Source organism: Salmo salar, chromosome ssa06 (assembly GCF_905237065.1).
Source record: "Salmo salar chromosome ssa06, Ssal_v3.1, whole genome shotgun sequence".
NCBI classification, from domain to species: domain Eukaryota; kingdom Metazoa; phylum Chordata; class Actinopteri; order Salmoniformes; family Salmonidae; genus Salmo; species Salmo salar.
Window position 1 is genome coordinate 31,323,680 of NC_059447.1, and position 15,745 is coordinate 31,339,424.

The 15,745-nt window shown below is 43.4% G+C and overlaps 1 protein-coding gene across 1 annotated transcript in view; it reads left to right on the forward strand.

Annotated features, from left to right (window-relative positions):
- LOC106601438 (RNA binding protein fox-1 homolog 3) overlaps nt 1-3,635 on the forward strand; it is a 380,636-nt gene extending 377,001 nt beyond the window's left edge. Inside the window, exon 17 of the mRNA XM_045720262.1 lies at nt 714-3,635. Within this exon, the coding sequence (XP_045576218.1) occupies nt 714-716 (3 nt within the window). The 3' untranslated portion in view covers nt 717-3,635. The remainder of the gene's footprint in view (nt 1-713) is intronic.
- Nucleotides 3,636-15,745: the final 12,110 nt, after the last annotated feature.

Sequence of the window (15,745 nt, forward strand, 5' to 3'; positions counted from 1 at the left end):
TCTCTCTTCTCCCTCTCCCTCTCTCCATCTGCCTCCTCCCTCTCTCTCCTCCCTCTCTCCCTCTCTCTCCTCCCCTCTCCCTCTCTCCTCCCCTCTCCCTCTCTCCTCCCTTTCTCCCTCTCTCCACTACTGCGATAGGCCTCAGTATGACTTTTTTCACTGTAAACTCCAGTAGAGTGATAATGGCCCTCTGTTTTGTAGAGAAAAGTAGCATTTGCTTTGGCCTACGCTCTTTAAAGCGCACGTTTGTGCTGTATGACTTTAAGACTGGCATGAAAAAAGAATGCTCTCTTTTTTTCCCTCAAAAGCTTCCCTTTCAGGTGATTTTTTTTAAGCATGCTTCTCAATCGGGTGGTTTGACATCAATCCATCAGCCCGTCTTAACCTGACATTGTGTACCTTTCCCCCTCCCTGGGGTGCAGTGCTTTAACAAAGATGGAGGGGAACTTTTGTGAGAGTAGTTTACTTTTTTATTCTATACATTTTCTCAATGTTTATATTCAAATAATTTTTACTTTCTGGTTTCTGGTATGGAATCATCATATTGAATATGTTTTTTGGAATAGGAAACACAGCAAACTTAACACAACAAACTTTATGATTAAAAGTAGTGAAATGCACAAGTAGGTTGTCTGTCTATATGTGTCAATCAGAGATGCGACGTTCTGCATACTTACCCATGTCTCCCTGCTCTTCTTCCTATTCACCTCCAGTAAATAACAAAGGCAACGCTGTGCTCAGTATTGATGGACATCACAGATGAAAACAACGAGAAGAGGAGAACTAGCTTTAAGAAAACAACAGGAGAAGAAGAGGAGTCCCTCTACTGAGGCGGGTGAGGAAAGACGGGAGGCGTGCGTGTTGAGTGGTGCCGCGGCGGTGTCAAAACCAGCCACAAGCGCTACAGACGGAGTGAGCCAGTTTCCACCAGGGACCACCTTTGCCGGGTAGAAGAGAAAGACAACGAGAGAAAAAAAGAGAGAAAGCATCCTGTTATTATAACACATTTTATTTTTCTATACTTTTGTGATTTACAGCTTGTGATTTACAAGTAAAAAGTGTGTATAAAACAGTATATATGTACAAATATGTTTTTATGTTTTTGGTAAGGAAGACGAACAGTTGGCCCTCGATGCTAATTCTGTGGTATGCAAGGAGGAGAGGGAGAGTCCTGCTCTTCTCTCTCTGGCACACCACTCCTGTCACTGACAGACAAGAGGAGGTGATATATATACACATACAGTAATGTTACAGTGGCAGGCTAGGAGGGTTCAGCATCCAGGCAGAAGCACTGTATTACAGGTCCAGTTTCTGTGGGTCAGAGTCAATGGTTAACTTCCAGCTGGAGGTCTCTATGATTACACTTCCTGTGTGCGGTCTTTTTGTGGTCTCACTGGTCCGCTTCCTTCCTTGCGCTGGTGCCACTGTTCCACTGTTCCACTTCCTGTTGCAGTGTCACTGGCCAGCTTCCTATTGGTAGTCACTGCTGTTCTCTACTTCCCTGTGGATACTGTCGTCATGACTCCACTTCCTCCTGGCAGCACCACTGGTCCACTCTCCATGGGCAGTACTGTCACTGGTCTACTTGTCTGTGGGTAGGCTAGTAGAGAAATGAGATATGTTCCTCTCCCAGCTCCCTTTCCTCTCCAAGCCCCAGCAGAGGTCTCTGATTCACCACGAGAGAAAGAGAGAGAGAGAGTTTGATGCGTTAATCCCTGACTTTCCTCACCTACCAGGGTCAAAGCCCAAGCCTTTGTGTCTCTATCTGCACCAGTGGACAAAGTATCTCAAACAGACAGACCAACAAGCCAGGGTGCATTTAACTAACGATGCACGTTTCCAGAGAAGAGAAATACTCATCAATGTCCATGTAACAATTGAATTATAATCGAATAATCTAATTGTAATACATCAGCAGGTGCATAACCAAAACACAAGCCTAAGGCATATGGACTATGTCGCTTGATAAACATTATAGAACTAGTGCCCATCCAATGGTAATAAAGGAATGAGGGCTGAAACATGTCAATTACAATGTTGTTTTGTCAATGTATTCTGAGAATATTTATTTGTGTGATTTGCAGCACTGAAAACTTTTAAAGAAGAAAAAAACGTTTTAATTTGTTGAAGCAACCTTACTTTATATCAGGAGAGTCACTGTAAACATGTGTTTAAACAAGAATGTTGGTTCAGTTCTTGAATGTATTTTAATGTCTAGGGTGTCCAACAAGTATGTATTCTTTTTCTGTATATAAATATATATATATATATACATACATATCTATTATATGGGCTGTGGTGGTGTCAGGGAGTAGAGGGGGTAGATAAGGGGCACCCTCCTACAAGCTATACCCCTGATATACTGTAACATGTGATCATGTGTTATATGACTGAAAGCGTGATGGTGATTGTGTGAACTGATCTTCCCCTCCCCCTGCACTTAAAGAGATTGGACAGGATCTTAAGCACTTACAAATTCGTAACATGCTGTATGAATTGGAATTCGTAACATATCATGCACATTCTTTTTGCAAGACAAAATGGATGGCGTTGTACACAATTGTGCACAGTTTTCGGGGACCGAAAAACTACTGGCTGAAATTATATGAAACCTTCATAATGCATCTTTAAACAAACACACATATGAACACACTCAAATACAGAGAATCACAGACACACGTTTTGGCCTAGAAATATGCTACAGAACTGCTTAACAACTTGCTGATTGCCAACAGATAGCTAGTGCTCCAGATAGTCATACACAACTAATGTGGCCCTGCAGGGCCCCAACTACTCTGGCCCTGCAGGGCCCCAACTACTTTCTCTCAGCTCTCGGCTATATTACAGACACCCTTATGGAAATAACATGTATATTCATCATCACATTAAGTAACAGGTCCTGTTGAGGAAGGCAATGATCATAAACAGGTTTAGTGTACAGATGTAGATTTGATTGTGAGAGTTACATAGTGTATGTGGCTAACTAACTCCCAGTCAGTTTCAGGTGAAATGTGAGTGTGAAAAAACAGCAGGTGTGGTGTCAGGCAGGCAGGCAGTAGGCCACCCTCCTGATCTCTGTGTAGACTGCAAGTACCAGTCCTTATCTTCCTGAGCCCTGAGCACAATGGCTTGAGCTGTGACATGAGCAGGATATCCCTCTGAGAGAGAGTTACTACTGTACCACCCCCTCCCGTTCTACTGTGTGAGTCTACCGCCCCTTTTGTATTCCTGACCCTACTGTACATAATATCCCCCCTCGCGATACCCCCTCCCCTCTGACTCCCAAAATCTTGTATTTTGTTCTATAATGACACATTTATTTATAAGGATTTTTTAAATATATCTCTTTCTCCTTTTTGTAAATGTTCCAGTTAAATAAAGTTCAAAAATGTTAAAAAATTCAATGGATATATTGAACGGTAAAAGTCTCTAAAAGTCCCCTCTCCTCTGGCTCTGTATTCTAAACTTTGTGTTTCTTTTTTTCTCTTTCTGTATGCTTCTCTTATGTGCTTCAGATTAAGAGTTCTATTTATTATGACATTAACGTTATTATAATTATGACTAATTATTAATATTATCATCATCCTCATCATCATCATTATTATCATTAATAAACTTGTCTACTTCAACCAAAAGGTAGTGTATTTTTGGCCTGAGTGTTACAGTGTAGAGGAAGATGAGTTACTGTAGCAGTGTGTGCAGACTCCCTAAGGACAGAACATCCCTTGATGGGACATCACAATGACACCGAGAGCTGGGGGAGATGTGCCAGGTAAAAGGGGGGCGGGGCACAACTCCTAAGCCCATTTGTTTTACCCTGGGGGGGGGGGTGGACCTGGCTCCCGAGTGGGTGGGCCTATGCCCATGGCAGCGCCCCTGCCCAGTCATGTGAAATCCATAGATTATGGCCCAATTAATTTATTTCAATTGACTGATTTCCTTATATGAACTGTTACTCAGTAAAATCATTAAAATGATTGCATGTTGCCTTCATATTTTTGTTCAGTATAGTTATACACGTGCCACATTCAACCAGTTAGCAAGTCAAACATTTCTGAGTTTTCCTAGTTTTGACTAGCACGTGAACGCCGCATATATGCTTCCATTTATTATGGTAATGGATCTACAAGTAACTGCCAAAATAAAGAAAGCACTTGAGTTAATGAAGGATACAACAAATATTGAAAGCAGCTGCTTCCAAACAAGTGTGGTTCCTCAGTTAATTATGCAATTAAAACATCCTATTATGCTTATGGTCATGTATAAAAATGCCCAGTTGCCTATTATTTTGGCTACCATGGCTAGAAAAAGTGTATGTGTGTGTGTGTGTGTGTGTGTGTGTGTGTGTGTGCCTCAGTCACCAGATCTCAACCCAGTTGAACACTTATTGGAGATTCTGGAGTGGTGCCTGAGACAGTGTTTTCCACCACCATCAACAAAACACCAAATAATGGAATTTCTCGTGGAAGAATGGTGTCACATCCCTCCAATAGAGTTTCAGACACTTATAGAATCTATGTCAAGGTGCACTGAAGTTGTTCTGGTGGCTCGTGGTGGACCAATGCCCTGTTAAGACCCTTTATGTTGGTGTTTCCTTTATTTTGGCAGTTACCTGTCTATATCATGAATAAGTGTTTTAGAAGAACAGGAAGGGGAAACGCTTATTAGGTGAAGTTTGGATGACATCATCAAATTGGATTTATATTGTATTAATTTAGCAGTATCTTTAGATTTAATTGGTTTGTAAAATGGGGATCAGAAAGGATCAGAGGCTTGTTTTGTGACGTTAAATGTGATGTAATGGTTTGTCCATCCGCTTTACAGATTGTAATATCAAGGTTCCCCCACTTGGTGGCACCATAGCCTCGTACAGGTTACATTACCTTAATCTACAAGAGCCACTACGTGTTAGTATTACTTAGCTATATAACGTCATTACATTTTTTATCACTTGTTTCCAATTAGGCCATACGTCCTTTAATACAATAGGCTCCCCCATCACCAATTGTGTGATCTGACCACGCACACCTTTTATCTGAAATATTGTCTTTGGGCTTTGTTCAAACATCCCATGGTTGATTAAGGTCAAGCGAGAAGATAAAAAATTATAAAAACCTCTGTTGGACTAAAATATAATCTATCACCTCGACCACAGGAAATGACCATAATCACACAATTATGAAGCAATGAGGCACTTTGGCTTTATGGGGTGGGTACTTTGCTAAAATGGCCCACGTAAAAGCCCATCTGTACAAATGGGCCCTCGGATTTGAGCCAAACCGGGGGCTAAAAGACCCTATACATCAAGCCATGGCATATAGAACAAAGAGCAGCAGCCTCCAGTGCCTGATAGAAGGGCAACGCTGCCTGAGGTGCTGCGTGCTGGAGAAATGGAACACAGTAGGATTAGATATGAAGATCTGCTGAAATGATTCCAATACCTCAGGACTTTCCAACCTGTCCCTTCTTATTTAGGACCCTTGAGATTCTAGATCATTTTGAGCAGTTAACTTGTTAATTAACATGTAGGTAACAAGTAGGTAACTAATTATGCCTATATGTACTGTAATATTAACAAAGGCATTAACAAACTCTTTATTAAAGAGGTACAATTTTAAGTCTTTAAATAAAAAAATAATAAGCCATATAAACATCTACAAATACTTAAAATTGTACCTCTTTAATAAAGAGTTATAATCAACTTTGATATAAAGAAATAGAAATTATCTAATGAACAACAAATCTTTAACTTTAGTAGAGTTTAAATGAAAGTGGTTAGATTTCTCTGGTAATCGTGCTTTCAGTATGCTATTGCATTTTGTAGTACTGAATGACCACATCCAATCCATTGGAGCGATGATGAATATAGGTATTGATCTGCCTTAAACCCAGTTGATGTGAACATGGCGTGAACAGAGACAACGATGAAACACTATTAATATATTAGAGAGGAGGGCGGGACCATCAGACTGGGTGTCTGGAGCAGTAGATACTTCATCCATCAGATCACCACTCAGCCATCTGGTCTAGACACTGCTGCTGCTGCTGCTACACTATGGACGTAGCTTCACATCACTACCTGGCTGGAAGTCCTTTTGAGATTAGCACAGGATGTAATGATGTATAGCACACAACTTTCTACACCTACCACATAGGGAAGAGTGGTGAAAAACAAGGATATTGAAACTAAATGTAAGGTGTGAATGGTCTAGCTATTTGATCAATGCGGTTATGTATTATCAATGCTGTTATGTAATCAATGTTATGCTGTTATGTAATCAATGCTGTTATGTGTTCTCACACATCACCTCACCCATGTTGTATGTTTGGCTCTGTGCACTATGCTTTGAGACTACTTGTCCAGGAGAGGGCATCCTATCCCTCTCTAAACTCACCTCATCATGTTGCTCTAGGTCACGGGTATTCAACTCTTACCGTACCACCTGGTGTCCCAGGTATAAATCAGTCCCTGATTAGAGGGGAACAATGAAAAAACACAATGGCACTGGCTTCGAGGTCCAGAGTTGAGTTTGATGGCTCTTGGTGAATGACTAGCACACAATCAGGAAAGAAGAGGTATCGGGAGAATAGTTTTTGTAACTTACACAGAAGAGCAGCATTTGCAGCCACTGTGATGTCAGCAGATTTGCCAAGTCCCAGTACTCAGCACTTTACCCACTCTTATCTCACTGCTCTGTCCATGCTGCTCTGTAGCAAGAAATCCCTCTTCTTCTCTCTGACATAATTTCATGCTTTGGGGTTTGAATCTACTGAGGCTGTGATCCAATCATGCATACACAATGAAACACCAAGCCAAACCAACAAGACCACCTTCAGGATTCTATGAAGAAACATGTTTGTCATTGTGTGACGTTGACATACAGTAGCAGTCAAAAGTTTTACTATTTTTTTACATTGTAGAATAATAGTGAAGACATCAAAACTATGAAATAACACATATGGAATCCTGTAGTAACCAAAAAAGTGTTAAACAATTATTCTTCAAAGTAGCCACCCTTTGCCTTGATGACAGCTTTGCACACTATTGGCATTCTCTCAACTAGCTTCATGAGGTAGTCACCTGGAATGCATTTCAATTAACAGGTGTGCCTTCTAAAAAGTTTATTTGTGGAATTTCTTTCCTTCTTATTACGTTTAGGTCAATCAGTTGTGTTGTGATAAGGTAGGGTGGTATACAGAAGATAGCCCATTTGGTAAAAGACCAAGTCCATATTATGACAAGAACAGCTCAAATAAGCAAAGAGAAATGACAGTCCATCATTACTTTAAAACATGAAAGTCAGTCAATCCGGAAAATGTCAAGAACATTGAAAGTTTCTTCAAATGCAGTCACAAAAACCATCAAGCGCTATGATGAAACTGTCTCTCATGAGGACCGCCACAGGAATGGAAGACCCAGAGTTACATCTGCTGCAGAAGATAAGTTCATTAGAGTTACCAGCCTAAGACATTGCAGCCCAAATAAATGCATCACAGAGTTCAAGTAACAGACACATCTCAACATCAACTGTTCAGAGGAGAGTGTGTGAATCAGGTCTTCATGGTCAAATTGCTGCAAAGAAACCACTACTAAATGACACCAATAAGAAGAAGAGACTTGCTTGGGCCAAGAAACACGATCAATGGACATTGGAAATCTGTCTTTTGGTCTGGAGTCCAAATTGGAGATTTTTGGTTCCAACCGCCGTGTCTTTGTGAGACGCAGAGTAGGTGAACGGATGATCTCTACATGTGTGGTTCCCACCATGAAGCATGGAGGAGGAGGTGTGATGGTGTGGGGGTGCTTTGCTGGTGACACTGTCTGTGATTTATTTTGAATTTAAGGCACACTTGACCAGCATGGCTACCACATCATTATTCAGCGATACGCCATCCCATCTGGTTTGGGCTTAGTTGGACTATCATTAGTTTTTCAACAGGACAATGACCCAACACACCTCCAGGCTGTGTAAGGGCTATTTGACCAAGAAGGAGAGTGATGGAGAGCTGCATCAGATGACCTGGCCTCCACAATCACCAGACCTCAACCCAATTGAGATGGTTTGGAATGAGTTGGACCGCAGAGTGAAGGAAAAGCAGCCAACAAGTGCTCAGTACAGTACATGTGGGAACTTCTTCAAGACTGTTGGAAAAGCATTCCAGGTGCAGCTGGTTGAGAGAATGCCAAGAGTGTGCAAATCTGTCATCAAGACAAAGGGTGGCTACTTTGAAGAATCTCAAATATGAAATATATTTTGATTTGTTTAACACTTTTCTGGTTACTACATGATTCCGTATGTGTTATTTGATAGTTTTGATGTCTTCCCTATTATTCTACAATGTAGAAAATAGTAAAAATAAAGCAAAACCCTTGAATGAGTAGGTGTGTCCAAACTTTTGACTGGTACTGTAAGTGAAATACATATATGTGCCAAGAGAATCTGCAGGCCCTTTGCCAAGTGTATCGACAGCGAGGCTCGGTGTGACCTCCAACAGGGAGGTATAGAGCCAGTGAGAGATAAAGATGGCTTTAAGGGATGCTTGATTGAATTTGACCCACAGAGGGCATACAAACGACATGACTGAATGTCCTGCACCACTCTTTAACACACAGGGCTGCAAACCGGGATGAAACACTATGTATTTTTTGTTGTCTCTGTTTCAGCCATGTCAGAAAAGTGTGCACCCTTCAGATCTGAACTATTAAGGCAAGAGGAAAGAGTGGCCGAGCCAAACTCCAGCTGAATGGCTTAATATGATTTGGACTAAATAACAATTCCAACATTTTAAAGGTGCTGTCATTAGCACCGGGATTCAGCGTCATTGAAATCCACCCACCCACCCTCCATCTACCTATCAGGGGAAATAATGATAAGAATCGCTGAAAAGACTCCCGCTATAAATGGAAACAAAAGTGCTGGGCTGGACAGAAAAGGACCCTGGTGCCCTGTGCTGCCACAATTTGTGTGATGAGGTGAGTGGGTGGCTGGTGACCCAGTGCTTTATGGGTAGTGGCGGGGTCAGGTTGGAAATTAGGTGCTCCGAGAGGCGTGCATTAGAACACTGCCTGCCTTGGCACAGGACAGGCCTTCTCCCTCAGCCACTGGACCGAGAGAGGGAGGGAGAAGGAATGAGAGAGAGAGAGAGAGAGAGAGAGACAGAGACAGTGAGAAAGAGAGAGACAGCAGGAAAGAGAGATAGAGAGAGGAGGAAGTGTGCTGATGTTAAAGAAAATTGTCCGCAATGTCAATGTGCTGAGTGCGAGGAGTAAAGTGGCATGTCTCTGGCATGGTGCCCCTCGTTCATGAGTGGCTGATGAGGGATTGAACAGGAGAACGTGTTGCTCGGAGTGATGGAGGGCTCTGTGATAACCCCCATCCTCTCTCCTCCTTTACTCCTCTCCTGGGCTGCAGAACAGACAGGACGAGGTCACTCCCTGAAGGAGAGCTGGAGTAGAGGCAATTGCAGACTTTGAAGCGAATGGAAAAGAGAGTTTACCAGACGTTTAGTGTTTTGGCCACGTAATCAAGGGTCGAAAATAATAAAAGCCAAGCAATCTGCTAGCGTCAGTCTGGATGCTGCCTGGGCTCAGTACAGGGAGCTATAGGGCCCAGCTGCTTATGCTGCTAACAGAATGAGGGTGAGGGAACAGATTCAATTTGCACCGCCTAACCAAATGTCCAGTACTGTTTCCTTCTTCCCAACACCCCCCACTCCCTCTCCCCCTCTCTCTCACTCTCTCTCCCTCTCTCTCTCTCTCTCTCTACCCCCAGTGCCAAGCAGCTCAGGATTAGATCTGGCACTGGTGTCCATCTGCACACCGGATTTGGAGTGTGGCTTCGCTGCGACCGTCTGTTGGAGGACAGGAGAGAGAGAGGTTGGCGCCAGGAAAAAGGCTCTCCAAAATCATTGCGTCCAAAGCTTATCTTACCATATTATCTTCCAGTCTAGAGTTATAATGTAGACCCATATCTGTGCTGAAATCAGAATATGAATATGTTGTGCATAGACTGATTTGTGGTACAGACATAGTTAGTTACCACTCCAGTCTATTTACTGTATATCTGGATGTACAGTATATGTAATGACTGAGGTTGACTGAGGTGATTAATATGTACGATTCTGTCTCTGAGCTGTAGTCAGTTTAAAGGCCCTCAGTTCCAGCTAAATCCATTTTTATTCACCCTGTGGATTACAGCACTGACTTGGCACTTCCTCCTGCATGTCATCTGAGCCAAGCACTGGCCAGGTGGAGCGCTAGGGCCACTCTTATAGGAGTCTGAAGGGATAGGCCAACCTTTTGACTTGAGCTATTTGTTTTTAGACTACTTTATATACTGTGTCCACTCCATTTTATATAATGTGTAAACAAATTTGTTCAGTTATTAGAGGAAAGCTTCAGTGTTGCATTCTCCCTGCTGGCCTTTAGAGGGTGCTGACACGTTGGTGTTGAGACGAGGCACCCAGACTGGTGCTGAGGACACACTTCTCATTCTCGGCATGTGTGTGAAGTCATAGGGACACCACAGCACTCATACACAGTCAGTGTGACAGGCAGGTGCTAACAAGTGACAGTCCCCTACAGAGAGTGTCCTCAATGAGATCCATGCATGACAGACAGGACACCTTCATAATACTGTACATGGTGCTTGGTTGGAATTCTAACGGTGTCATGTTGTTAGTCACTGCATTTACTATAGTAACAACATTGTAACACATTTGTATTAAGGTTGGATGCATATATCTAGATCATACCAATACACTATTATTATCTTTGTTCCCCAGGAATGCATGCTAGCAATGAATATATAGTAGCTTCATTTATTTTATTTGTTATTTATTTCATCTTTATTTAACCAGGTAGACCAGTTGAGAACAAGTTCTCATTTACAACTGCGACCTGGCCAAGATAAGGCAAAGCAGTGTGACAAAAACAACAACACAGAGTTAAACATGGGGTAAACAAATGTACAGTCAATAACACAATAGAAAAATCTGTATACAGTGTGTGCAAATGAAGTAAGGAGGTAAGGCAATAAATATGCCATAGTGGCGAAATAATTACAATTTAGCAATTAACACTGGAGTGATAGATGTTCAGATGTGCAAGTAGAAATACTGGTGTGCAAAAGAGCAGAAAAACAAAAACTATGGGATGAGGTAGGTAGTTGGTTGGATGGGCTATTTACAGATGGCTATGTACAGCTGCACCGATCGGTAAGCTGCTCTGATAGCTGATGCTTAAAGTTTGTGAGGGAGATATAAGTCTCCAACTTCAGTGATTTTTGCAATTCGTTCCAGTCATTGGCAGCAGAGAACTGGAAGGAAAGGTGGCCAAAGAGGTGTTGGCTTTGGGGATGACCCGTGAACTATACCTGCTGGAGTGCGTGCTATGGGTGGGTGTTGCTATGGTGACCAGTGAGCTGAGATAAGGCAGAGCTTTACCTAGCAAAGACTTATAAATGACCTGGAGCCAGTGGGTTTGGCGACGAATATGTAGCGAGGACCAGCCAACGAGAGCATACAGGTCGCAGTGGTGGGTAGTATATGGGGCTTTGGTGACAAAATTGATGGCACTGTGATAGACTGCATCCAATTTTCTGAGTAGAGTGTTGGAGGCTATTTTGTAAATGACATCGCCGAAGTCGAGGATCGGTAGGATAGTCAGTTTTACGAGGGTATGTTTGGCAGCATGAGTGAAAGAGGCTTTGTTGTGAAATAAGAAGCCGATTCTAGATTTAATTTTGGATTGGAGATGCATAATATGAGTCTGGAAGGAGAGTTTACAGTCTAGCCAGACACCTAGGTATTTATAGTTGTCCACATATTCTATGTCAGAACCATCCAGAGTAGTGATGCTAGTCGGGCGGGCGGGTACGGGCAGCGATCGGTTGAAGAGCATGCATTTCAATTAACTAGCATTTAAGAGCAGTTGGAGGCCACGGAAGGAGAGTTGTATGGCATTGAAGCTCATCTGGAGGTTTGTTAACACAGTGTCCAAAGAAGGGCCAGATGTATACAGAATGGTGTCATCTGCATAGAGGTGGATCAAAGAATCACCCACAGCAAGAGCGACATCATTGATATATACAGAGAAAATAGTCGGCCCAAGAATTGAACCCTGTGGCACCCCCATATAGACTGCCAGAGGTCCGGACAACAGGCCCTCCGATTTGACACACTGAACTCTATCTGAGAAGTAGTTAGTGAAACAGGCGAGGCAGTCATTAGTGAAACCAAGGCTGTTGAGTCTGTCAATAAGAATACGGGGATTGACAGAGTCGAAGCCTTGGCCAGGTCGATGAAGACGGCTGCACAGTACTGTCTTTTATCGATGGCGGTTATGATATCGTTTAGGACCTTGAGCGTGGCTGAGGTGTACCCGTGACCAGCTCGGAAACCGGATTGCATAGCGGAGAAGGTACGGTGGGATTCAAAATGGTCGGTGATCTGTTTGTTCACTTGGCTTTCAAAGACTTTAGAAAGGCAGGGCAGGATGAATATAGGTCTGAAACAGTTTGGGTCTAGAGTGTCTCCCCCTTTGAAGAGGGGGATGACCGCGGCCGCTTTCCAATCTTTTCGAATCTCAGACGATACGAAAGAGAGGTTGAACAGACTAGTAATAGGGGGTTTGGACATTCATATAGGTTTAAGAGTTGTTAACTCTCTCTAGCTCTCCTACTGGTTCTCTGCTATTCTCTGCTGTCCCTATATAAATTAGTTATGGAGGGAGAACAGTTGGATTTCTAGCATGAGAATTCCATGTGGGCTTGTTACCCAGGGACATATTCTGGATGCACACGTAGATAGTCCAACTAGAGCTAACACCCATTTGTACATGAGGCTGCTATGCAGAGAGGTAAGCTTCTGCTGGAAGTGTAATGGTGGGTTGGATGAATAGTGTACTGAATTCTGGTATGGGGTAATGAGATTTGGCACTTTACTCAGCATTGATCAGTCTGTCTGGACTATCCCCAGCATATGCCATGTACAGCATCTCACGGGTATGTGAAACTAATGCCTTGGCTTGAGTCTAAATATCAACAACAACACCACAAGTAATCGCCATTAGAATGATTACGATGCAAGTAGTCCCTTTATAGGTGTGTTGTTATCATTGTTGCTTTGATTGTTAAAGGATCGTACATTCACCAGCACAGGATATATTTATTGGTTAAAAGGGAACAGTGGCTGGTGGGGTTTTGTGCTGTTGTTTACAGTGATTGCATCATCCATCAGTTCAACAGACCTGGACTTGGCTTAGGCCCCTGAGTGCACAGATGCTTAATGACATGACAGGTTATGTCCAGACCGCCAGGACTCTCGGCCCTGGCTGGTAGAGGGAGATGCCAGCAGTGCCAACCTTACCTGTCTCATGAAATCTGCTGGGCAGTACAATGGATACGCCACCAGACATTTCCTCTGCAGCACTGGACTCAGCTGCAGTACAGCTGCAGGCCCTTCCTTATGATGTAGTGGAACATTGCCCTGTAGTCCCTGGATCTATTGCCTCTCAATGCCATGGCACACCATACCCCGTGCCCTGAATAATCACCTGTCTGCAGCGCTCCCTTTCAGAGAGATAAATGGAAAACAGCAGTTGGCTGTGCCTGGAGCATCAGCCAATCGGAGTCTGTGTCTCTGTATCAAGAATTACTGTTTGGATGGGATGTTTCTTGTTAATGAGAGTTAATCATCTATCAACATTCACAGCACAAACAAATGTGCAGACACAGAATTCAGGCGGAAGGGGACGGAATATCCAAATTGCACCATAAGATTAATGCAAGGGAAAAAGGGTTATGGAAAAGATTAGGGGCTCGATACAATCCGTATCGCTGAAGTTTACAGTATCTCCGTTTACTATGAATGCGGTCTCCACTAACGCAGGAACATTATCTTTAAATTTCTATCACGCTGTAGCACAGATATTCAGCACTACGGATTGAATCAAGCCCTAGGTTTAGGGTTGAACTGGCATGTAAACATGAAGCTCGGGTCAGGGTTATGGTTGAGGCTAGGGTTAGGGTTGAGCTGGCATGTAAACATGAAGCTCGGGTCAGAGTTATGATTGAGGCTAGGGTTAGGGTTGAGCTGGCATGTAAACATGAAGTTCGGGTCAGGGTTATGGTTGAGGCTAGGGTTAGGGTTGAGCTGGCATGTAAACATGAAGCTCGGGTCAGGGTTATGGTTGAGGCTAGGGTTAGGGTTGAGCTGGAATGTAAACATGAAGTTCGGGTCAGGGTTATGGTTGAGGCTAGGGTTAGGGTTGAGCTGGCATGTAAACATGAAGTTCAGGTCAGGGTTATGGTTGAGGCTAGGGTTAGGGTTGAGCTGACATGTAAACATGAAGCTCGGGTCAGGGTTATGGTTGAGGCTAGGGTTAGGGTTGAGCTGGCATGTAAACATGAAGCTCGGGTCAGGGTTATGGTTGAGGCTAGGGTTAGGGTTGAGCTGGCATGTAAACATGAAGCTCGGGTCAGGGTTATGGTTGAGGCTAGGGTTACGGTTGAGCTGGCATGTAAACATGAAGCTCGGGTCAGGGTTATGGTTGAGGCTAGGGTTAGGGTTGAGCTGGAATGTAAACATGAAGCTCGGGTCAGGGTTATGGTTGAGGCTATGGTTAGGGTTGAGCTGGAATGTGGACATGAAGCTCGGGTCAGGGTTATGGTTGAGGCTAGGGTTAGGGTTGAGCTGGAACGTGGATATGAAGTTCGGATCAGAGTTATGGTTGAGGGTCAGGGTTGAGCTGGAACGTGGACATGAAGCTCGGGTCAGGGTTATGGTTGAGGCTAGGGTTAGGGTTGAGCTGGAACGTGGACATGAAGCTCGGGTCAGGGTTATTGTTGAGGCTAGGGTTAGGGTTGAACTGGAACATGGATATGAAGCTCGGGTCAGGGTTATGGTTGAGGCTAGGGTTAGGGTTGAGCTGGCATGTAAACATGAAGCTTGGGTCAGGGTTATGGTTGAGGCTAGTGTCATGACGTTGCCCTCTTTGAGTACAGGGAGGACAGTTGACCCTCTCCCCCTTGCACCATCCCCCAACCTACCTCCCCCCACCCAGGCCCTGTGTGAAGGGGTGGTAAAATTCTAGAGGAGAATCTCCTGCCATATGGCCCAGTTGAGACACAGAGGGGTTTCATAGAGAGACACAGGAAATTCTTCCAACTCACAGAATTGGGGAACCGAACGACATTTATGTTCTGGAGAAGGTATAAAAGATTGGTGAAGAATCCAGCTACGAACTGGTCCGCTTGGTACAATTTTGTGATACTCAGAAGAGACAATATAGCCATATTACCATAATACTGTTTATATAATAGCCTCAGCTATAGGACTTGCATCTAAATGGTTGTATAAAATGTATTAATAAGGATAAAGCTATTTGTAATACGTTGAGATGCTATGTACTGATGTTAATGTGATAGAATGTATTTCTGTTCAAAGCTTAAATCAGTCATCGGCACGCCCCCAGGGACACAGACAGGACCAGGCGTCATGTGACAAGCCTGTTCTATGTTCACGTATAAAACCCCACCCTGATTTACTTTCTTCAGACCAGGCCTCCACTTCATTGCGAGTTGGCCAATAGGTTTGACCATCCAATTCCTCTACTGAAAGTTAACTACACCACGTGGTTAACTTTTAGACTATCGATAGTCGACAGAATAAGAACAAGTCTTTGATATTAATTATTAGTCTGCAGCTAAGTAAATTATATCATTGAACGCGAAGACCGACGAAA